This window comes from Cyprinus carpio, chromosome A2, assembly GCF_018340385.1.
Source record: "Cyprinus carpio isolate SPL01 chromosome A2, ASM1834038v1, whole genome shotgun sequence".
In the NCBI taxonomy this organism is placed as follows: domain Eukaryota; kingdom Metazoa; phylum Chordata; class Actinopteri; order Cypriniformes; family Cyprinidae; genus Cyprinus; species Cyprinus carpio.
In genome coordinates, this window is record NC_056573.1 from 5,328,520 (window position 1) to 5,352,211 (window position 23,692).

The window sequence follows — 23,692 nt, forward strand, 5'->3', positions numbered from 1 at the left end:
CAATACAGATTGTGTCAAAGCACTTTACAGTATTAAATAGGAAAACGGTGTGTCAATAATGCAAAATGAAATATAGTGTAGTGTTTGTTTTATATTGAATATTTTGGTTCATTGAATTCAGTGATGTCATCATCCAGCTCAGTTCAGTTTAAATAGTATCTGTGCAATCAAGTCAACAGTATCGCTGGATATTAAGTGTTCCCAACTAAGCAAGCCAGAGGCGACAACGGCAAGGAACCAAAACTCCATTGGTGACAGAATGGAGAAAAAGTTCTCCTCTGGCCAGACAAAACCAGCAGTTCAATTCCAGGCTGCAGCAAAGTCACATTGTGCAGAGGACTCATCTGGTTCCTGTGGTCTTGTCCCGGTGGCCGTCTAGGGGACAAGTGCCTTGTCCAAATACCCACACTTGCGGTCTTTGCTGTTTACTATTTATTTGTTGTATTTCGTGTTTTTTGTATTTGTGTTAAGTTTTGGAATAAGACCACAAGTGTGTCGAACTTTTCATTACCTGATTGGACACACTTATAGTATTGTAAAAATGCAAGTGTTTACATAGCTTTATTTTAATTTTAATTTTAAATACTTTGCATTTTAAAATCAACTCCTAAATGTCTGTTCAGTAGTCCCTGTAACATGACATAATTTTAATTTGTGGTGCTTCTAATAAAGTGATAAAAAGCAGTTCCAAATGTTGTACAAAATAAATATACCAATCGTTGCAGCAATAGACGTGTAGCACTTTATTTTACTACCAAATTATATGTAATATCTTATTATTAATATTTAACTTACATTGCAAAGGTTTCCATGACCTCTCACGCAATCTTGGCAAAAAGTCTCATGATTTATTTCCAGAACATGATGCATGATGGGATACACTAAGCCTAGAATAGGAGATAGTGTGGATTTAGTGAGTGTTTTGGCAGAAGGTGTGATGATCCCCTAAGATCTGGACAACTTGTGCACTTACGTACATGTTTTTGGTTTAGATGGTTTAACAAGTTTATACAATTCTTCCTCTCCTACAGTACAGAATGAGTGGAACTGTTCCTCAGGGGATCTATAGTGCTATGTCTGATGCGATACTGTAGCTGACGGCTGCATGGTTACAATTTTATCTCTAATAGTATCGATCTTGGAAGTAAAGTAGTTCATAAAGTCATTACTGCTGTGCTGTTGGGAAATGTCAACACCTGTTGATGCTTTATTTTTCGTTAATTTAGCCACTGTATTGAATTAATACCTGAGGTTATGTTTGTTTTCTTCTAAAAGAGAGGAAAAGTAATCAGATCTAGCCGTTTTTAATGATTTTCTGTAGGAAAGGGTACTTTCCTGCCAAGCAATATGAAATACCTCTAGTTTTGTTTTCCTCCAGCTGCGCTCCATTTTCCGGGGTGCTCTCTTTAGGGTGTGAGTGTGCTCTTTATACCACGGTGTCTGACTGTTTCCTTAATCTTCATTAAGCGTAAAGGAGCAACCGTATCTAAAATGCTAGAAAAAAGAGAGTCCACAGTTTCTGTTACATCATCAAGTTGTTCTGAGGTTTTGGATATGCTGAGGAATTGAGATAAATCAGGAAGATTACTTACAAAGCAGTCTTTTGTGGTAGAAGTGATGGTTCTACCATACTTGTAACAAGGATTAGAATTTACAGTTTTAGCTATATGAAGTTTGCACAAGACTAGATAATGATCTGAGATATCATCGCTTGGCTGCATAATTTCAACACCATCAACATCAATTCCATGTGACAGTATTAAATTTAGAGTATGATTTCGACAATGAATAGGTCCTGAGATGTGTTGTCTAACCCCAATAGATTTCAGAATGTCTATGAATGCTGATCCCAATGCATCTTTTTTATTATCAACATGGATATTAAAATCACCAACAATTAAAATCTGCAGGCAGCACTAACTTGGATATAAAATCAGATTTTTTTTAATAATGTCTGTATGGTGCCAAGAAATTCTACAAGTAAAATAATTAATTTTAATATGTATGGCGCCAAGCTAATCTACAAGTAAAATAATTAATTTTAACTTTCTAAATAATTTTAGTTCTTTGTCAATAACATTGTCTTTGAGTTGAATGCATGAAGGCATTTTAAAAGTTTGCAGTATGCTTTATTTCTTTATTTCCTGAATAACATGTTCAAAAATGAATCATGGTGGACAACTGTGTAACAGGATTGTACTCCTTTAATGTTGTGTCTCAATCTGGTATCACTACTACAGACTGAAGAGGAATGCAGCACATGATTAGGTGAAACAGAGATAAACCAATAAAATACATATGTCTTAATTATTTATCACAAGATTAAGCTAAAGAAGCTTACTTAAAGGTAAATGAGATGGGATAGGGTCAGACCTTCTGATTTAGCAAAATAAAATAAATGGAAGAGAAAGCACTAATGAAGAGAGCATTAATGATCTTCTGAGAGAGCAGATGGACCTCTAGAAATCCACTAGAAATCAACCATAGATCAGAAGTGGTACTATTTCCTGACTAAATAGAAACGTCTCAGTTACGTATGGTAACCCTCGGTCACGTCGGTGACCGACGAAAATGGGATATCACTTCGATAGACCAATCTACTTGTAAACTAAACGAGCCAATGCACATTGGTATGCAATTATTGCATCCAGCTGCCACTGATCACAGCGTGAGTATAAGAAAGCAGCAGGTGCAATGCATACCAGCTTTTCGCTGAGGAGCCGAGCCGGAGACCCGGCAGCTCAGCGGCGGTACAGCAACCATGGCGACGGTAGGTGGGGAGCCCGTTCCCTCCCTCAGGGAATGAGGGTTACCATATGTAACCGAGACGTTCCCTTTCAGTCGGTCACTCTCGACGCCACGTTCAAAATGCGTTTCTGTGTCAACATCTTGAACGGTAGCCGATGAAGGGCCCGGTTCTATCGCGTCCTTTGCCAGTAGGACTGCGATCTCTTCCTGCAGAACAGGGGCATTGGACGCTTTCACTGTAGTGAAGCGGATACCGCTGAACTTGGGGGGATGCCGGGCGAACTGAATCGCATAGCCGAGGCTGATGGTCTGCAGGAGCCAGCAAGACGGGCTGGGTAGCGCTGACCAGGCGCTTAGAAACCGTACAAGCGGGACCAGCGGAACCACAGCTGGGGGCCCGCCCTCAGTGACAAGCAGGCTGGGGCACTGCGGCCAGTGGACAGGTGGAGGCAGCAGCTGCCCGCCGGGGCAGGATGTGTCGGATCGCCTCAGTCTTCTTCTGGGCGGCCGAGAACTGCTGGGCAAAGCTCTCAACCACGTCGCCGAAGAGGCCGGTCTTGGACACAGGGGCATTGAGGAACTGGACCTTGTTAGTGTCCCTCATGTCTGCCAGACACAGCCAGAGATGGCGCTCCTGGACCACAAGCGTGGACATCGCACGACCCAGGGAACTCGCGGTGACCTTCGTCGCTCGGAGCGCGAGGTCAGTGGCGGTTCGGAGTTCTTTCAGAACTTCTGGATCGTGACCACCCTCGTGCAGGTCCTTCAGTGCCTTAGCCTGGTGCACCTGCAGTACCGCCATGAAGCAGCTTCCCCGCAAGCCGCATAGGCACTGCCGGTCAGACCAGACGAGTGCCTACAGGCCCGGGAAGGAAGTACTGGGTCTCTACGCCAGGAGGAGGCGGACTTAGGACACAATTGCATCGCTACCGCCCGCTCCACTGACAATTGCCACCACTGTAACCCTCAAACCACCGACCGCCAGAACGAGCCCCAGATCGCGGCAGCGGGACTCCGCCCCCCTGAAGGTAGCGGAGCCTGGTTCGCAGCTCCGAGATGGTCATCTTCCCGCACTGAGAACATGACTCTTCCACGAACGTCACCTCAGCGTGCTTGATGCCCAGACACGTGAGGCAGCGATCGTGACCATCACCCAGTGCCAGGTAACGACCGCATCCAGAAACGCATGGGTGAAACGGCATCCTTATAAGGACGATCCGTTGTCTTTATAAAGACGCACCCGTGGAGCTCTTTTAGAGGAAATTCGCTCTTAGGAAATGCTCTTTTAGTGCTGAGGTGCACAGGGGAGATGGCCGCTTGCCACACGACAGGGGGTAGTGCACCCTGAAGTGTGCAATCCACTCGCCACTGAAACGCCGTCTCGCCAACACAGAAAGCTTCCCAGAGCGTGCTGAACTCGCAGTCCACCGTCAACAGTTGAGGTAAGCAGAACGATACTCTCGCTCGGCTTCGAAGCGAAAAGCTGGTATGCATTGCACCTGCTGCCTTCTTATACTCACGCTGTGATCAGCGGCAAAATTCTATACATTTCAGGTTTTTTTTCTAATTCCCATTTTTCTCAATGGGGATTTTCATTAGATTACTGTAATTCTAGTATTTTTTTTTTTTTTTTTTTTTTTTTTACAATACAATATTTAAAATACTGTGGTAAAACAATTTATTTTAAAATCTGCAAAAATGAAAGGTAGTAAATTACCATGCTATATAAACTGTAAGGAAAAAATGAAAATGTACTGATGATTTTCTGCCAGTACATTATCTGTTAGATTTACGGATGTTTCCTTTAACCCTAAACACAACTCTATACAATGTGTAATTCAAATAAAACACCTGTGAAAAATAAATATTGAACGTTCTTTCATATAAACAGCACATTGGAACCCATTTTTATTAACTTTTTTTTTAAGTGTCTATATACTGTGCAATTTGAACAATGTTTGCAATTTGAACATTATGTTTATGAAAATTTGCTGGAAATAATGTCACAATGCAAATAGCAGTTTTTAATTTAATTTAGTTTTTTTATTTGTATTATTTAATTGATTGATTTATTTATTTTGTGTGTGTGTGCAACAAATTTTGTATAATTCTTTGAATGCCCATAGGTGTACAGTGTATTATTTTCAAGCATTTATTAACAACCCTTTAAATATGTTTCTCCTTAATCATGATCACAAGGTGAGATTTGCATTATAAATGAACTTGCATACGGACTGAGTTAATACACTTTCAGAAAAAAAAGCTACAAAAGCTGTCACTGGGGCAGTACCTTTTCAAAAGGCACACCTTTGTACCTAAAGAGTCCATATTGGTACGTTAGAGGCTACAAATTAGTACCTAAGGTGTGCATATTCGTATATAAAAGGCAATTTTGAAAGGGTACCACCCCAGTGACAGCTTTTGAACCTTTTTTTATGAGAGTGTATATGAACTTAGACACTGTTTCCCATCATCCACTGGAGGGTGCAGAATCACACTGTCAAACACATACCTCCAACCACTGATAGAGCCACCACACCCATGTCCACATCGGCCAACTCTGTCTAAACCCCTGCTGTGTTACCTCTACATTGAGTCATGTCACTTACTTCATCTTTATGTTTTTGACCTTTTTTATTTTTTCTTCTGTCACACATACATGAAACAATCCCCTTTCTAATTGTTCAGAGATCTTCAGCTTGGCTTAATGCAGTGCGGCTCTAATAGGATCGCTGGTATTAACCACTGCCAGCTGGGGTGTGATGGGGCAGAACGAAGAGAGACTGAGAGAGAGAGAGAAGGGTAGTGTGTTAGTGACTGGAAACGGTGATGGGATTTAGTAGTGACCAGCGGTGGATTGACAAATGCTTTTTCTTGGAGGGAGCTTCATTACCACCATTACTTCCTTCCTAATTTACTTCTTCGTTCTCTGCATGTCTGTTTCTTTTTGCCCCCTCGGGACGTCTCTGCTCTCAGGTCAGGGTGTATAAACGTATGGCTGATTGAGCCAGCAGCAGACGAGGACGTCTCACCATGGTGTTGGGTGCGGTGTGGAACCGCGTTAAAAATGTGTGCCAACAGAATGGCCTCCTCATCCTGTCAGTGTTGGCTGTGGTTATCGGATGCCTGCTGGGCTTCTTTCTGCGCTCCAAACACCTCTCTGAGCAGGTTAGTTTGCATTCCCTGCTCCTCCTGAACCAATAATAGTTATTGTTTCCATCTTTCCTGCAGTGTCTCAACTTTCCTGCCATCTGACATTAGTTAATGGCAAGGATTAATTATATAGCTGAAGTGACAGCAGTTGGAGATGTAGTATTCTTATTGACGTGATGCTAAATTGCTTCACTCCTTATTAAAATTGTAAACTTTTGCCCTAGAATTCGAAGTCATGTGGTGCAACCAACATGCAGAAACAAACAAAATAGGAAATGATTTCATGACTGTGTGTCAAGGTCAATAAGTCTCTTAAACTATCAGAAACAAGTGGTTAGTTCAGGTTGTAAAATGTCCTGTGTGTGACACCCCAAAATGTATTGATATTTGTGAATTATTAATTCACGCTATTTGTAAGAAAAATACTTTTACCTTGAAAAAGATATATTTAAAAGTTGAAATGAATTATTGAGATGTGTAAACTCAAATGTATTCAGATATGAAAATATGTTTGTTTACTCTGGTTGGTTACACCAAATGACATTGTAATGGATTTTTTTTGTTGAAAATGGTATAAACATTTTTCAAAACCAGTGTGAATGCAAAAAGTGCAAGATTTCCCTTAGCTTTACTGTGCACAGTTTTATTTGTTATTGACCAAAACAAGATGATACACAGAAAACAAAAAGGTGAAGGATTTACTAAAACAATTTTCACTCAGAATTCGATAGTTAATTTCACAAATACTTACAAAGACATGGCAAGTAACGTTGAATAATGTGAATTTTTGAAGTAGAAAAACTGAAATAGTATTTTCTTGTGTAACACATTCCAGTTATCTTTGTTTTATTTACAACTTTGAAAAAAAAAAAAAAAAAAAAACAACCTTTTTTTTTTTTTTTTTTAAAAAAAAAAAAAAAAAAAAAAACAAAACAGTGCATAGTATAAAATAGCAGAGAACTACACTGGACAATAATCTGTCTACAGGGCTGAGTCTGTTAATTTCACTGATTAAGTGAGATGTGCTCTCCATCAAAGCTCTCTGTCATTATGGCATGAGTAAAGCAGGCATCTAGTGGCCCTGAGCAATTATCAGTCAATCAACTGAAGTGTTGAAGCATGATTGCAATAAGGATCTAAAGTTAAAAATCTCATCACATCTTCTCATCTCGAGTCGAACGACTCTCACTAGTCCTGTCATGAGGTTAATGAACAAACCTATTTGTTTGAAAATAGGTGAAGCTGGAGTCTTTTGCTCTCTATTTGTGTATTATTATTTGTATTATTATTATTATTTAGTACTTAATAGAAAGTATGATGTATATTTAAAAAAGAAGATCAAAGATCTTTGAATCAAACTAAATTAAACATTGAGTTTTTGTCATTGTTTAGTCATTGAGTTATATCTTAAGTGAAAATTCTACTTTCATATTGTAGGTAATTTAGTTTTGGTTTATGGTGAAATTAAGTTGTAAAAAAAAAAGTATATATATTTATATATTACTTTAACATTTTTGTTTAAAGATAAATTGATTTAATTGGTCTTTAAAATACTTTTCTTTTGTTTTTTTGTTTTGTTTTGTTTTTGTTTTTTTTCGGGGGGGGGGGGGGGGGCTCAGTGGTTTTGTATTTGAGAAAATATATATTTGTGATTAATATTAAATCAAAATGTAAAGTTTGAACCAAACATAAAAAACTAATCCATTTGGATTTAGAGTGCATTTTAAAGTGTTTGTTTGTTTCTTTATTAAGTATTTTTATAGTCAAGTGTAGAAGATATTAATTTAAAAAAATTGTTGCATATTTAGGAAGAATTAGTTTGATTGTTTGGTTTACTTTTATGTTTGTTTTTTTTGTTTTTTATTTTTTCTGTTTGTTTTGGTTATTGTTCAGATAATGGAATATAATTTTGTTTTTTTATAATATATTGTGGAAGTAAGTACAGATGTTGTACAACAGTACAGCTGGTTTGATGCTGAGATGAGTGACTGCTTACCTGCAAAAATCATCCATAATAATAATAATAATAAATTGCATGAACTTGCTCAGACTCTGATAATAGCCAAAAAGACAAATGTGATCAGATGATAATCAATATTGACAATTGATTATTTAATTGAGTTGAAGTTTGTCACTATATTTTCAGTCAGTTATTAATGTTTAGCAATAAGCTCTGGCATCCCTGTCCGTTTAGATTACACCACATGGCATCTTTACAGACTTTACATGACCCGAGTCAGGGATGCCAGTGGCAGATGTAGGGGCTTGGTGCCAGCTGTTTTTATGTTAACATTAGCAAATAGCCATTTATCAGCATTGATCATGATGCTACTTGGACAGTGGCCCTGATCTGAGCTTCACGTGTCCCTGCCCCCTCCTTAATGCAGGCCTATAAGCGCATTAACAGCAGCATCATGTCTCTCAGCTCCCTTCAAACACAATATGGTCTTCAGTAAGTCTTTCTCTTGCTTAAAGGCTCTTCTTCAGCAACTTTCTTTGGCTGCAGTATTTTTATAGTACTATCTTAAATTGAAGAGACATGATGATATTGGACAATTTGGATTATAGCAGAACTGTTTTTTTTTTTTTCATGAACTAATGGTGAAATTAATAGGACTGTAATATCAAAAGTCATTAAACAATTACTGTCATCCTGTTCAAAACAAAACACCTGTTTTATGTAAGTTAGGCATATTATGGATTGTGACTTATCAACAAAATTATTTGCCTGGCACAGTTAACTTTTCGCTATTACTGTACCATGATCCACAGAAAGTTGTTTAAAAGAGACATTTGTATATGTTTTACATTGATAATTAGTCCTCACAAAACTCACAGTTTGGATTTATTGCAGTTTTTGAGTCACGGATCAGATCATTTTTTGCATCAATAAGAAAGAAAGAAAAAAAACTTTGCTTTCCATTTACTACTTAGAGCACACTTCTATATTTACTTCTTCAATACCACAGCAAAATAAAAATAAAAATAAAATGCTAACAGGTCTAACAGTAATTATGTGTTAAATAATACTGCAAAGTGTATCAATTAAATACAGGTTAATCTTAGTGAAAGATGTGTGTTGTTGTTGATTAGCATTAATGACAGACAGCTGCAGGTATTTATAGGCTGTTGGTTCTGTTTCTCCTGAAGGAGGTGAAGTACTTCCAGTTCCCGGGCGAGCTGCTGATGCGGATGTTGAAGATGCTCATCCTGCCTCTAGTGGTTTCCAGGTAAGAGGGGACAAAGTTTACTCATCCTTGAGATCCCTGTTTGTGAGAATCTTAAGCTATAGAAATGCTGTCCGTCATATTATTTTCTTTCTTTTGTGGAAAACAAAAAAATATTTTTTTAGAATGTATTTTTATGTATTTTCCATACATGAAAACTCATGGTGATTTTTATTGGCATTCTGCAAAAATGACACAAAGCACCATAAAGTGATTTTAGATTGTATAATTGACATATTTCAGTATAATTAAACTTATGGTCTTTTTTAAGATGTTATATATAGATGTCAGTGACATCATTGCTTCTTAAATAATTCATAAATTATACATTTTCTTATAAATATTCTGAAATATTTGATAAATATTTGGGAGCTACAGCAGAAAGGAAAATAATCATTTGAAGATAATCATTTGAATAACATCTGAAATGTTGGTCTGTTCCTCAAACAAGGGTTAGCTATCGCTTGGCTTCAGAAGTCTTAGTATTAGTCATGTAGACTACTTTTATTACTTTTATGGTTGTTTAACTCTTTTCTCCAATCTCTGATATCTCTAATAAACGAGCAAGATAAGAGCAGTTCAGAAATTCTGCAAAAAAAAAAAAAAAAAAGTATTCATATTTTCTGAACTAACATGAAATTTGGGGAACTGGTAGTATTGGTTAAGGATTTAAAAGCCATGCTGCTTGTGAAAAATCTATATCTTGCAACCACAAAGATAGAATAAAACTATCCACATCAAATGATCACATGCTGGATGTGCTACTTGTCTCTTATGGTGCAGCAGAGTCTTAAAAGGAAGTTGACTGTCACTCCACACACACACTTCCGCCTGGGTCAGTGTTCCAGATGCCCAGCGAACACAAACACACACACTAGGGAGTCATTACGCAGGGTCAGGGTTGTTAATTACCTCTAATCTAATAAAGCTAAGGACCAAATATGTACAGTAGCTAAGATATCTCTTATCAGACACCAAGGTAGTGCTTCCATATAGTGACTAAATATAAAACATTTAGGTCTGGGCTGATCTAAATGTTAGTGCTTGTACTGTAGTAGTAAGCGGCAAATTGAAGTAGACATCAGAAATTCACATTTGCAAAAGTAGTGGCTCTCTTATCAAGAGAAACCAGATTATCTGATGAATGCACCGACCACAATCTAAGGAACTTTCTTTTCCCTGTGTGCATTTCAGTATGATGCTGATCTTTAATCAATGACCACGCAGACACGCAACCATACAGACGCAGAACAGTTTTAAAAGAAATTCCATGAGATTATGGCATGCACTTTATTCTGAATCTAGTTTACACTGTAAGAAATTATCACAACTTTTACAGTAAAAATCTGTGAGCTGGTTAAGGGCAAGTTCCCTTACTATAAACAGTGAAAAACTGTAATACAGTAAATCTAACATGATAATTCATGTAATTTTACATACAGTTGGATTTAAATTTTTTGGTAGTGAAAACCCATACAGCAAAAATATATATTTTTCTAGCCAAAATATTAGTTTTTTTTAAATGTTTGTTTTATGTTTTGTAAATGTGGTTTTATTTTATGTTTTTTTGATATAAGATATTTTTTGTTGTTGGAATTTTCATATAAAAATATATTTCAAAATGCATTTCAGGGGCAAGAAAATACTTTTCCAATATTACATTATCCTATATTTAATCTAAATGCAAATATGAATGGAATAGCCATTATAATGATTCATTAATGTAAAATATTATCATTATAATATATATATATATATGTGTGTGTGTGTGTGTGTGTGTGTGTGTGTGTGTGTGTGTGTGTGTGTGTGTGTGTGTGTGTGTGTGTGTGTGTGTGTGTGTGTGTGTGTGTGTGTTTGTTTGTAATATTTATTTTAAAAATGGACAATATATTGTTATAAAATATATGTACATATATAAATATATTTTAGGAGAATTGTTCCAAATTTTCCCATTTTGTGACACTTTACATTTGATGGTTTTTCATTTAAATAAATGTTGTTGTTGTTGTTTTAGCATTTATGACTATTAAGTATTATTATTATTTATTTTAGTACAAGTTTTGTGTACCATCTTATGGTGTTAAACTAATGTTTTTTGCATTATTTGTGTTGTTGTTTTTGTGTTGTTGTTTTGTATTTTTGTTAATGACTATTTTTTTATTGTTTTTATTTTGTTAGATTTTGTTGTGGTTGGTTTTGATTAGTTTTGATTCTTTCTCATTATCACCTGTGCTTTTTGGTGGTTGTCAGTATATTAAAAGGTACAAAGCATGCATATTACTAGCATATTGGCTGTTTATTAGCACTTACAGTATAAAGCATGTTAATGCCTTATTCTGCATATTTTAGATCCCTTAATCCAACTAAACTACTACCTAACTATTAATAAACAACAAATTAGGAGTTTACTGAGGCAAATGTGATAGTTAATTGTTAGTTAATAGTGTGAACTGGTCCCCAAACTAAAGTGTGACCTAATATTTTTGCATGTTTATAACTCCAAGGAGCATTAAAGTCTCAAGTTTTTATGCATTAGTAAACATTTTTTAGGATTAACAATATCTACAGTAATTAATTTAATTTTTATTACAGTTTTATTACTACAAACTGTTGCTTGACCCCTGTATTGAATTATTAATAACTTGATCATTAGTCAACAGATGTTTTATTTTTATTTTTATTATTTAATCAACAAGTACATTTTTAATCATATGTGACAATAGTGTGATTTCTATTTCATTTGTTAGTCTATTAGTCATTTACTTTAATAAATAGTGATTTATACATCATTAGACATGTTTTATCATCATATGTAGTACTATCTATTTAGTTTTATTTTTGTACTGTTGATTACTTTCAAAATTAGTGCTAAACATAATTCGTTACACTAGATAGTAATATTTAATTGCTGTTACATTTGAATTTCATAAGAATTACATAAGAATTTCACAAAACCAAGATCAAGAAGATGTCCAAGCCATAGTTCACCAAAATATAAGAAAACATGTTTTGCTTATAGAAAATTGACTTTAGGACCAATGTTTTTGTACTGCAATAAGCCAAGCACAAAAACAACTAATTTTAATGATTGTAAAGTAAAAAAAAAGTTTGAACTAAAAAGTATTTGCTAATACTGTGAATATTTAGTTTATGTTGATATAAATAAAATCTTTGTTTCGTCAGCAAGTCTGGGGAACACTGTCCCCATAGTGTTTTCTTAAAAATAATCTTATATAATTGTTACACCTTTTACATTTCCTTTTATTATTTTGGCTAAAATGTGTACAGGACATGTTTTCAAGCAATTCACCCACATGGATTTGTGTGAGTGTTTCTACTATATACTGTATGCCCAGGCGTAGAGACTTTATCTGGACTTTCCCATCTCCAGGCAGGATTAGGGTAATGCTCTTGTCAAACAGAGGTGCTTCACAGAAAGCTCCAGATGGTCTGGAAGTCCTGCTGGCCGCCTGTAGCAGAAACACATGCAGGGTCAGACAACAAGGGGCTTAACACACATGTACAGACACTATTAGCATATATAAGCATCTGCTCAGGCACAACCAGCAGTCAGTACACTATACTGCTAGAAATGAAAACAAGTATGGATTATTAGAAACAAAACTATAGAGTGATTAAAGTCAATTAAATAGACTGAAGTCATTAGAGTCAACATGAAAAAAAAAAAATGAACACTGTTTACTTTGCAAAATAAATTTTCAAACTTAGTATTTTTGTCTTATTTTCCATTACAAATATCCTTTATCAAGATACATGTACTTGAGAAGCATAATGACATAAGATATTAAGTTTTGTTTTGTATCAGAATGAATCAAAATTAAGAAAGTTTCTGTTTAAAATGAGAAAAATTAACTGCCAATGGGGGGAGAAAAATAATCTTGTTTTCCCTTTGAATTAAGAATATTTTTCTTACCACATTGGCAGATTATTATTATTTCTTTTTTTATTTTTATTTTTTTAAATAACATATTTTAAATAAATATATATAAATATTTTTTAAAAATAAATTAATAAAAGCACTGTAATTCCTCTGTTCAAAGTTGCATATTATTTGAGCTGTAAAATACTTTTAGGTGTCATGTTGTCATCATGAAGTTATTAAAACACACATTTCACACTAAAATCATGTTCACATATGGTTTATGTCTTGTAGCTATTGAAACTTAATGTTTACATGCACTTCCGCTGAAAGTGAATAAAAAAGGAAGAAGTCAATTTGTTTTGCTAATCAATATTAGTGCTGTCAGTTGAACTTAACTTATATATATAGTGCAGGTACAAGTTAAGTTCAACTGACAGCAGAAATTATCACTCCACCACCTGCTTGACCTCATAAACGATGGCTCTTAACCAATCTGGTTCCAACATTGCTCCTACATTTCTGTGTGACAAAGTTTCTACATTTTCGGAACACAGTCATCATGACTAGCTAGTTATTTTCTCAGCAATATATCATACTAATGTAGTTAAGCAGCAGATTACATCATTGTTCAAGAAACAAATTACTGCATGGTTATGAAATGATCAATCATTAAATTTGTATTGTATAGATCATGAAAAAAAAACTTTGGTTATATCGTGATCACAAATTTTTATTTTGATCATGAAAAAAAAACTTTGGTTATATCGTGATCACAAATTTTTATTTTTATTTTCAATAATGACAATAATGGCCATAGAACTACCAGCAAGTGGATACAATAGACTCTGAAAAGCTAAACTGATTGTAAATCCTCATTTCTTTCTATTCTTTTCTTATTTCTTAGTCTTACGTAACTCTCACAGCTGAGTGAAAGGTTGTTCAAGGTGGCAAAAATCTGTTCTTTTCTATATATGAGATCTTTGTTGAGTTGTTGAGGATAGTACAGTCACTGATGATAGATTCGGTGATGACATCATTAAGTCAAATCAAAGCTTGTAGCTTGTTTTTAAGTTATATCAGGAGATACATGATATATTGCGTCTTATTTAAATCTACCTCACATTTAATGTTCCCTAAAACCTGAAGTTACTGAAAATGTATATCAACTGTGTAGATATTAAACAATCAAGACACAAAATTGACCTGTTTTGGAGATTTTATTTATTTATTTATTTATTATTATATAGTTTTTATTTTATTTATTATTTTATTTTATTTTTAGCATTTCTGCATTCAACTAATTTATGAATTGTTTTATATATTCTTTAAAAATGTTTTTCTCTCCTCAGTTTGATGTCTGGTTTGGCAGCACTGGATGCTAAGTGCTCTAGTCGACTGGGAATCATGACAATTTCTTATTATCTGTGGACGACGTTTGTGGCTGTAGTGGTGGGCATCGTCATGGTCATCATCATCCACCCGGGTGGAGCTGCCCAGAAGGAGGATGCGGAGGATAGTGGGAAGCCCATCATGAGCTCAGCTGATGCTCTACTTGACCTTATCCGGTAAGCCTGTGCTATTGTGTATCTGTGATCAGTCTGTTTGCTACATATGCTAGGATAGTTATTGCGTCGGCTTCAGTTAACCATGCAGAGAAATATGCAGTTACTTCCCTCATGTTTTCAGTGATAGAATATAAAGGGTTCCAGAGACCTCACGTGATTAGGCTTTGAACTGTCTGTTAAACCTTGTGAGTAAAGCTCATGATAAGCCAGTTAGTGTTTGCTTGAGTAAAGGAGGCTGGAGTTTACCCCAGTGACACTGTGCCACTATTCCAGTCGGTCAGTGGAACAGTTAGTCAGGAACTTGTCACAGTTAGTGTCAAAAAGGACATGCATAGTTAGATATATTGACAATTCTTTCCGACTACTGAAGTCAGTCAGTCAATTAGTTAGTGTTCATACATTTCTTCCATCATTCTTGGCTATTGAGCTTAGTTAGATCTACTGACGTCGGTCAGTCAGTCAATCAGCCATTTAGTTCATACATTTTTTCCACTGTGCTTGACTATCAAGGTTAGTTAGTTCATAGGGAGTCCTGAGTAGGGGAAGTACAGCTCCAGATCTTGACCTTCCTTCCACCACGTTAAAGTTAGTTAGTTTCTCAAGAGGGGAAAAACAGACATGCCTGACTGTTGGAAATGTTTGCTTGGTTGGTTGGTTAGTTCATATGGAGTGATATAGAGGAGAAAAACAGATGATGACATTCCTATCAACAGGCCTGATTGTTGGAAATAGGTTAGTTGGTTAGTTAATTAGTTTTAATTTAGTTTTACTCAATAATATGGAGTCCTAGGAGGAAAAATCTTGACGTTCCGATCAACATGCTTGACCACTGGGAATAAATGTTAGTTAGTTAGTTAGTAATTTGTTAGTTGTTTTGTGGGGGTAGTCAGCCAGATATTTTGATTTTCATTTGTTAGTTAGTTAGTTAGACATTGTTAGTTAGTTAGTTAGTTAGTTAGTTGTTTAGTTTGATTTTAGTTAGTTTGGTTTTATTTAATATGGAGTTTTACTTGACAGCCCAAACCTTAACATTCCTATCAATGGGAATACTAGTTAGTTAGTTAGTTAGTTAGTTTTATTTAGTATTAATTAATTCATATGGAGTCTTTAAGAAGAAAAAGACAGCCCGAATCTTGACATTCCTATCAACATGCTTGACTGTTGGGAATACTAGTTAGTTAGTTAGTTAGTTAGTTAGTTAGTTAGTTAGTTAGATTTTAATTAATATGGAGTTTTACAAGACAGCCCAAACCTTAACATTCCTATCAACATGCTTGACTGTTGGGAATACTAGTTAGTTAGTTAGTTAGTTTTATTTAGTATTAATTAATTCATATGGAGTCTTTAAGAGGACAAAGACAGCCCAAATCTTGACATTCTTATCAACATGCTTGACTGTTGGGAATACTAGTCAGTTAGTTAGTTAGTTAGTTTTAGTTTTCATCATGGCTTAATTCATATGGAGTTATACAAGACAGCCCAAACCTTGACATTACTATCGACAGGCTTGACTGTTGGAAATACTACTTAGTTAGTTAGTTAGTTTTAGTTTGTATTATTTAGTTCTGGGGTATTTAAGATCTTGACATTCTTATCAACATGCTTGACTGTTGGGAATACTAGTCAGTTAGTTAGTTAGTTAGTTAGTTAGTTAGTTAAGCATAGGTATTGAGGACAATGTTCTTTAAAAGTGAGCCACACAATTTGTAAGCAAGGATGCGTGTGTTGTGCTTTGTTTTTGTTAATTGTTTATTGGCATTGTTATTTTTTTTTGTTTTATGGTCATTCCTCAGAAATCTAAACATAAATCGCATTATACATAAAGGCAAGTGCATTGCACCTTTACATGCCCTATGTTGGTTACCAGACATAATGACTTTATTTCAGCCTGAATTTCCGTGGAGATGTTAAGTGGCTGTGATGTTGAGGGATCAGGAGAGCTTAGACATGGCTCAGTTTAGGGTTGGCTGAGGACTAAGGAATAGGGAGTTCCTGCCCCACCTGTCACCTGTGGTACGTGACAGAGCATGGCCCCATGTCATTGGAGTGTAGGGTGCAGACTGGAGCCTAAACTGATTACTAATCTGAGCCTGAGACCATATGGCCCTCATTGAGGTGATGAAAGAGGAGGAGTCTATTTACATAAAGCCACAAGTTTATCTCAGTTTGTTAACAGTGCAGTTAACTTAGACAGGTAGAATTATAGAGGTACCAAATTAACATGTGACGTTTGTGACCCCCACTGAGAGGTTATTGGGAGTGGCGTTTCTTGGACCCTCTGTGCTAACTAGACAGTGTGTTGATATGCAAACTAAAGCAAGACACTTGGTTTAGGATTAGTTGACTGTGTCACAGAATCCACACTTCTGAAATACACTTATGTGTTTTGCCGGTGATGGGAAAGAACATGTGCCAACATAAAATTGCATTTTGACATCACAGACCCCTTTGTGGTGTATTTGCTTGTAAGTGTAGTTGTTTGAATTTAGCTGTTATTATCTTTTAACTTTTAGGTTCATATATTTTAAACTGCAGCTACAGAATTGGACTTTGCCCAACTGAAAAGTCTTTGGACTTCATATACCCCTCTTCTTCTGTTATGCAAGGGGTGTTTTTACAGATGCAAAAAAAACAAAAAAACAAAAACAAAAAACATGGTTGATCTACAACAAATGTTGTTTTGGATGTTGGTCCCATAACCAACCTAATTAGCTTAATCAACAAAACTTCATGTTTATTCCACCTCAACAGCTTATTTGCTGGCATACCAGCCTTACCAGCACCAAATTAGTAGATAATCAGAATAAACCAGTCTAGTATTTTCAGCAAGTTAGGAAATATCAGAAAGCCACTGGTTCTGTGTAATAAACATTAATATTCATAATAATATTCATAAAAAACCTCTCTTACCTCCATCAGCAATATGTTCCCAGCCAACCTGGTCCAAGCAACTTTTCAGCAAGTGAGTTTTTGTTTTCCCATTAGTTTGTGCCTTCAATGCTTGAGTTGTTAAACCAGAAAAATGTCATATTAAAGATATTTACTGATATTGACTTGAAATGTTGGTTCCTAAATAACACCAAAATGTATCTTTTATACATACCATCCACTTAAGAATGTAATTTTAGGGGGAGATGCAGGATATGTAACTGTTACCTGCCAGTATTAAAGTTTTTTCTTCTTCTTCTTTTTTTTTTTTTTTTTTTTAATTGCTATTCGTCAGTATTGGCTATATAATTGTACATCTCATTTCCCCATTTGCAGTCATCTACTGTTCACTTTAAGTCAGTCTTTAAACACTAATAAATTAAAAACTGTTAAATATGATCTTTATTGTTCTCAGAATTATTATACATTTTTCATACTGCACATTATAATGTTGTAATCACTGTAAGTCACTTAATCAGTTTTAGCTTTTAGTGTTTTATTTAATTTATTTTGACAAAATCAGCTGTTTATAAATTATCGGCCATATCATGGAAATAATTATCAGCTAATATCGGCCAGAATTGCATATGTAATGTTGTTTACTGTACCTTTGGCTTTTATATATTCGCATTACTTTGATTTTTGCTGTTAATTTGTTTTATGTATGCCATGTTAATTATGAATTGTAGTATCGCACAAAGAGCATCCCTATCTTGAAGTCCAAACCCAGCATTGGTCAGGACGTATTAGACACCAGCACCAGACGGGTCTTCATTTATGGAATCCAGGATGACAATGGCACAGACATCCAGAACTTCTCCCTGGACCTGACGCCACCTCCGGATGTGGTCTTCAGAACGCTTCCTGGCACCAGTGAGGGCATGAATGTCCTCGGTATCGTGATCTTCTCAGCTACTATGGGTGAGTTGTAGCAGCAACATCTGAAATTCCACAGCTTTATCCAATCTGGTTTATAAATACTCAAGTATTCTTGTCATTTAGGAATCATGCTGGGAAGAATGGGACCAAATGGCAGCGCTCTTGTCAACTTCTGCCAGAGTCTGAATGAAGCTGTGCTGAAAATTGTGGCCATTGTTATATGGTAAAGACAAGCGTCATCTTGTAACTGAAACCCAAAATTAATGTATGTCTCATTATGACAATAAACCAAATAACTACACAGAGAGTTATGTAGTTGTCAAATGTTTTTCATGTTTAAGTAATTCTCACCAAACTGTGCCATTTGTGCCACAAAATGTGCCTCTGATTTAGCACCCAATTCACAGCGAATACTGTAGTTTAGGCAATGGCACAAACACATATCAAATTAGCATCTTTAGCCTCCAATGAGCCTATTGTACATAGAAAAAGCATGTTTGTGAATATCAAAGCAATATCAGTGACTTAATTTAAATACTGAATATGCAGCACAGTTTCAGCACAAAAAAAAAAAACAATTCTGTACTGCACCCAGTATTTGCACCTACATACCGTGTGCAACTGTTTGGTGAATCCCACCTCAGAATGCCATCTATTTCTGGTGTAACTCTACAGGTACTTCCCGTTTGGAATTGTGTTTCTGGTGGCTGGAAAGATCTTGGAAATGGATGACCCTTCAGCTATGGGAAAGAAACTGGGCTTCTACGCTATCACTGTGGTCATGGGGCTGGTGCTTCACGGACTGTTCATTCTGCCTTCCATGTATTTCTTCATTACAAAAAAGAGCCCCATCGTCTACATCCGAGGGATTTTACAGGCCCTGCTCATCGCATTAGCTACTGCTTCCAGGTAACAGCACCAACTGGGCATTACACACTAAACACTACCAGACTTTCAAGTGGTTCCAAACACAACAGACGTTGCTAGAAGACACATGACATATGAAAACAACATGTAATGTTCTAAAATTGACTCTAAATATCAAACGTGTTTAATACACTCCAGCCAGATGGAATCATAGTCTGAAGATAAAATATTGGAGTCTGTGCCGATAAAATACTCTATGCAACATCTTGTGAAATCTGTCAACTCTGACTGTCCAAAATGTAAATTCTGAAATTTTCCAAATTGGGGAAAAATCTAAATCAAATTGAGTGGCAAATTCCAGCCTTGAAATGAAAGCAGCACAAATGTAAACGTCAAACTCTTGTGTTTTACTCCAGCTCTGCCACGCTGCCTATCACATTTAAGTGCCTCCTGGAGAACAACCACATCGACCGCCGCATCATTCGCTTCGTACTCCCTGTTGGCGCCACTATCAACATGGACGGCACTGCTCTATATGAGGCCGTGGCAGCCATCTTTATAGCTCAAGTCAACAACTACGAGCTAGACTTTGGGCAGATCATCACTATCAGGTAGGGTAAGACATTTGTGAGTTTGTGAGTTATTCCATCTGAAGAGATTTGAGGTTAAGTTTATTTAATTATAATTATTTTTTTTTTCAGTGGATATTAGTATTATCATGGTTTGTAATTATTATTATTATTATATTTTCTATTAACATATTTAGTAACTTTATTAATTATTATGATCTGTAAAGCAAATTGAATGGAATTCACTTAATTTATTTTTATAGTAAATTACATTTAATTTATATATATATAAGCAAATATATATATAATATATACTTATAATATATATATATAGTAAATTACACTAAATTTTAAAATATAAATATATTTTATTAATATATTACATTTGTACATATTACAACATATATTAAATACATATTAATATATATATAACACTAAATTAAATTATTACATCGCTAATGTTTTTAATAATATATAAAATTTGTAATAAATATTTCGCATTACATATTAAATTCATTTATTAATCTGATCATTTAATAAAATTATTTCATATATTACATAAAAAATTATATAATATACTCCAGGCATTCTGTATTCCATATTTTATTTTTTGATTTTACTTCAGCATCACGGCTACAGCAGCCAGTATCGGTGCTGCTGGCATTCCGCAGGCCGGCCTGGTAACCATGGTGATAGTGTTAACCTCAGTGGGACTTCCTACAGATGACATCACTCTTATTATTGCTGTGGACTGGGCCCTGTAAGTCTCTCTCTTATTCGTTTCCATTGTACATGTAGATTGATGTTTATGATTGACAGGCTTGCCAGGTCTGCATAATAAATCCAGTCCAATAGCTACTCAAAACTAGTCAGATCATGGCCAAAACTAGCGCATTCGCCTTCCAGGGCAAACTGGCGTTCAAAAACCCTTCAAATCGTGTTCTGGGTGGTCATGGTCAAAATCTTTTTGTGGGTTTTTATATCTTTGTAGATATTGTTTTTGTGGGGAGACCTGCAGCAACAGTATAAAAGTAGCCCAATTCCATGGGAAAACCACATACTTGGCAACACTGATGATCGATGTTCATTAAGATTTATGATTGATTGTGTATCTGTCAGGGATCGGTTCAGGACGATGGTGAACGTGATGGGTGATGCTCTGGCCACAGGAATCATGGCACACATATGCAGAAAAGACTTTGTGAAGGAGGGCGAGGAGGTGAGAATGAGTTTATAAAGGTTCTTCAAAACAACAACACTCTGGTACTATAAAATTCAGATTTCATTTCTTCTCTTTACAGATTCCTCTCATCTGTGAGACCAAGCCCATGATCAACCTCCAGCAGATGATATCCTATCAGAAAAACGGCTGCTTTCAGCCCCCTCCGCCGGGCCCTATAAGGAAACCCGAGCACCTGTCGCCCGACGTGGCCCGTCTCATGCAGCTGGAGGAGGGCATCAGGCCCCCTGACAGGAAGTCCCCTCATCTGTCTCCACACCATTACAAACAAGACTATAAAGACAAAGACCACTGTACCATTGACATGAACGGTCTGGAGACCAATGTCTAGACTCCTTCACAGACCAAGAGCCATTCTCTTTCTTGAGTGCTGTTGTCATCGTGTCCTTTCCCTGTGATCCGCAGGAGAGAAGAACAACGCTCTTCATGGACAGCTTGTCTGTTGAATGTGGATAAGTGTTGTTTTATTTTGGTTTGTTGTACATCATATGCTGCTGAGATCTCTCTCTTTTTTCATCTTCAGAAAGGTTCTTTTTAAAGCATTCTCTGTTTAAGTTCTCTCTTTCAGTAACAGAGAGAGAAATTGAGGGAAACTGTCCCCTGAAGAAGATTAAACAAATATACATTGGTCCCAAGAAGTTTTTGGACACTTGTATTTGCTACATATAAAAATGTCCAGATGTCAGTGCATTAGATCAGAGGTTTCAGCCGTTACCTCAACCCCCAAAACCCCCTAACTAAAAATGACTGTATTTATACAGTATATCTGGCTGTCAAGCATTAGAAGGATCATGTGACACTACAGACTGGAGTAATGATGCTGAAAATTCAGCTGTGCATCGCAGGAATAAATTACATTTTATCATGTTCCTCTGTTAGGACACCTGTGTGAATTTAACGAGAACTGATTTCACACAGTAAAAAAATCGCTAAAACGCCGAAGTTAGTTTTGAGACAAGATGTTTAAAGGGTTACTCTACTGCAAAATGAAAATGTTGACATTAATCACTTACCCCCATGTCGTTCCAAACCCATAAAAGCATCAGTCTTCAGAAGAATACTTTTTGTACACGGAGAAAACAAAAATAACAACTTTATTCAACAATAAAGTCGTTATTTTTGATATCTTCGTGTACAAAAAGTATTCTTGTTGCTTCATAATATTACGGTTGAATCACTGAAGGCAGGTGGACTATTCTGACGATGTTTTTCATACTTTCCTGGACCTTGACACTGTTATTTATTTGGCAGTCTATGGGACAGTCTCAAGCCTCCCTGTTTTCATCCAAAATATCTTAAATTGTGTTCCAAAGATGAACGAAACTTTTATGGGTTTAGAATGACATAGTGGCAAGTGAATAATGACAAAATTTTCATTTTGGGATGGAGTATCCCTTTAAGTAAGTAAGAAAAACTGAGACAAGCTCCAGCATCATTTGTTTGTAGATGCTGCTTGGTTTGATCATAGTTATCTAATGCACTAACATTTATTGATTATTTATACAAATTAGACTTTTATTTTTGGGGAATACTGTAAATATATTTACATGTATACACACACTACTGTTCAAAAGTTTGGGGATCAGTAAGATTTATTTTAAAGAAATTAATACTTTTATTCAGGAGGGAAGCATTAAATTGATCAAAAGTGACAGTAAAGCCATTTATAATGTTACAAAATGTTTATATTTCAAATAAATGCTGCTTAAAATGTATCACAGTTTCCACAAAAATATGAAGTAGCACAATTATTTTTAACATTGATAATAATAAGAAATGTTTCTTGAGCAGGAAATCAGCTTTTTAGAATGATTTCTTAAGGATCATGTGACACTGAAGACTGTAATGATGCTGAAAATTCAGCTTTGATCACAGGAATAACATAATTTGAAAATATATTCCAATAGAAAACAGTTATTTAAGTTTTACTGAATGTTTGATCAAAGAAATGCATCCTTAGTGAGCATAAGAGACTTTTTTCAAGAACATTAACATTTTTTACCAACCCCAAATGTTTGGATGGTATTGTTTGTATAATAACATCTAATAACAATCAAATGTCAATGATTTTCTCTTATGAAAATAGTTTCCAGACCTGTAATTCTTCAGGATGATGGTTTGTAGTGTATAACTTCTTTACACGTTCAGATGTCGGGTCAAGCTGAACCCAAACATTTGTGAAATTTCTCAGAAGTGGGCTTTATGGACTCACACTTCATGCCACACACTCTCAAAGCCTTACAGAACTTGTATGGATTATTTTTATGAAACATGTCAAATGTAATAATTGTGATTTGAATGAAATTCCATTCAATTATGACTCACCCGGTACACCTTATTTCATAGTGTTCAAAGACAAGAGGTTTGTGTAGATGCATATACATATCCAGTGGGTTACCTTGCAGAATAATTATTATTAAAAGTTCCTCCATGATATGGTCAATGGAAACTAATGGCATTACAAATGTTCATAACAGAGAATAGCAGCCAGGAGACAAACCTGCTCATTTTGTTATATTTCGTTCACCTGTCTGCCTGTATGTAATAGGTGTGGCGTAAATATTCTGGCCACTGGTGCTTTAACTGCTTAAGATCCAGATAGTAGAGCAGAACAGCAGCATGTGGATGTGTCA

At 35.7% G+C, this 23,692-nt stretch overlaps 1 protein-coding gene across 1 annotated transcript; it reads left to right on the plus strand.

Annotated features, from left to right (window-relative positions):
• The first annotated feature begins 4,991 nt into the window (after positions 1-4,991).
• Positions 4,992-22,112, plus strand: LOC109070797 (excitatory amino acid transporter 5-like). The gene is made up of 11 exons (XM_042770346.1): positions 4,992-5,916; positions 9,052-9,131; positions 14,361-14,576; positions 17,496-17,538; positions 18,194-18,425; positions 18,507-18,606; positions 19,059-19,292; positions 19,667-19,861; positions 20,445-20,579; positions 20,939-21,038; positions 21,121-22,112. The coding sequence occupies exons 1-11, from the start codon at positions 5,782-5,784 to the stop codon at positions 21,388-21,390; spliced, it is 1,740 nt and encodes a 579-aa protein (XP_042626280.1). The 5' UTR covers positions 4,992-5,781; the 3' UTR covers positions 21,391-22,112.
• Positions 22,113-23,692: the final 1,580 nt, after the last annotated feature.

Excerpts from the sequence above, each read along its gene's own strand:
- LOC109070797 (XM_042770346.1), top strand. The coding sequence starts at position 5,782 with ATGGTGTTGGGTGCGGTGTGGAACCGCGTTAAAAATGTGTGCCAACAG. Across the intron at positions 17,539-18,193 it reads TCCAAGCAACTTTTCAGCAA|TATCGCACAAAGAGCATCCC; the intron begins GTGAGTTTTTGT and ends TATGAATTGTAG. Across the intron at positions 20,580-20,938 it reads ATTGCTGTGGACTGGGCCCT|GGATCGGTTCAGGACGATGG; the intron begins GTAAGTCTCTCT and ends TGTATCTGTCAG.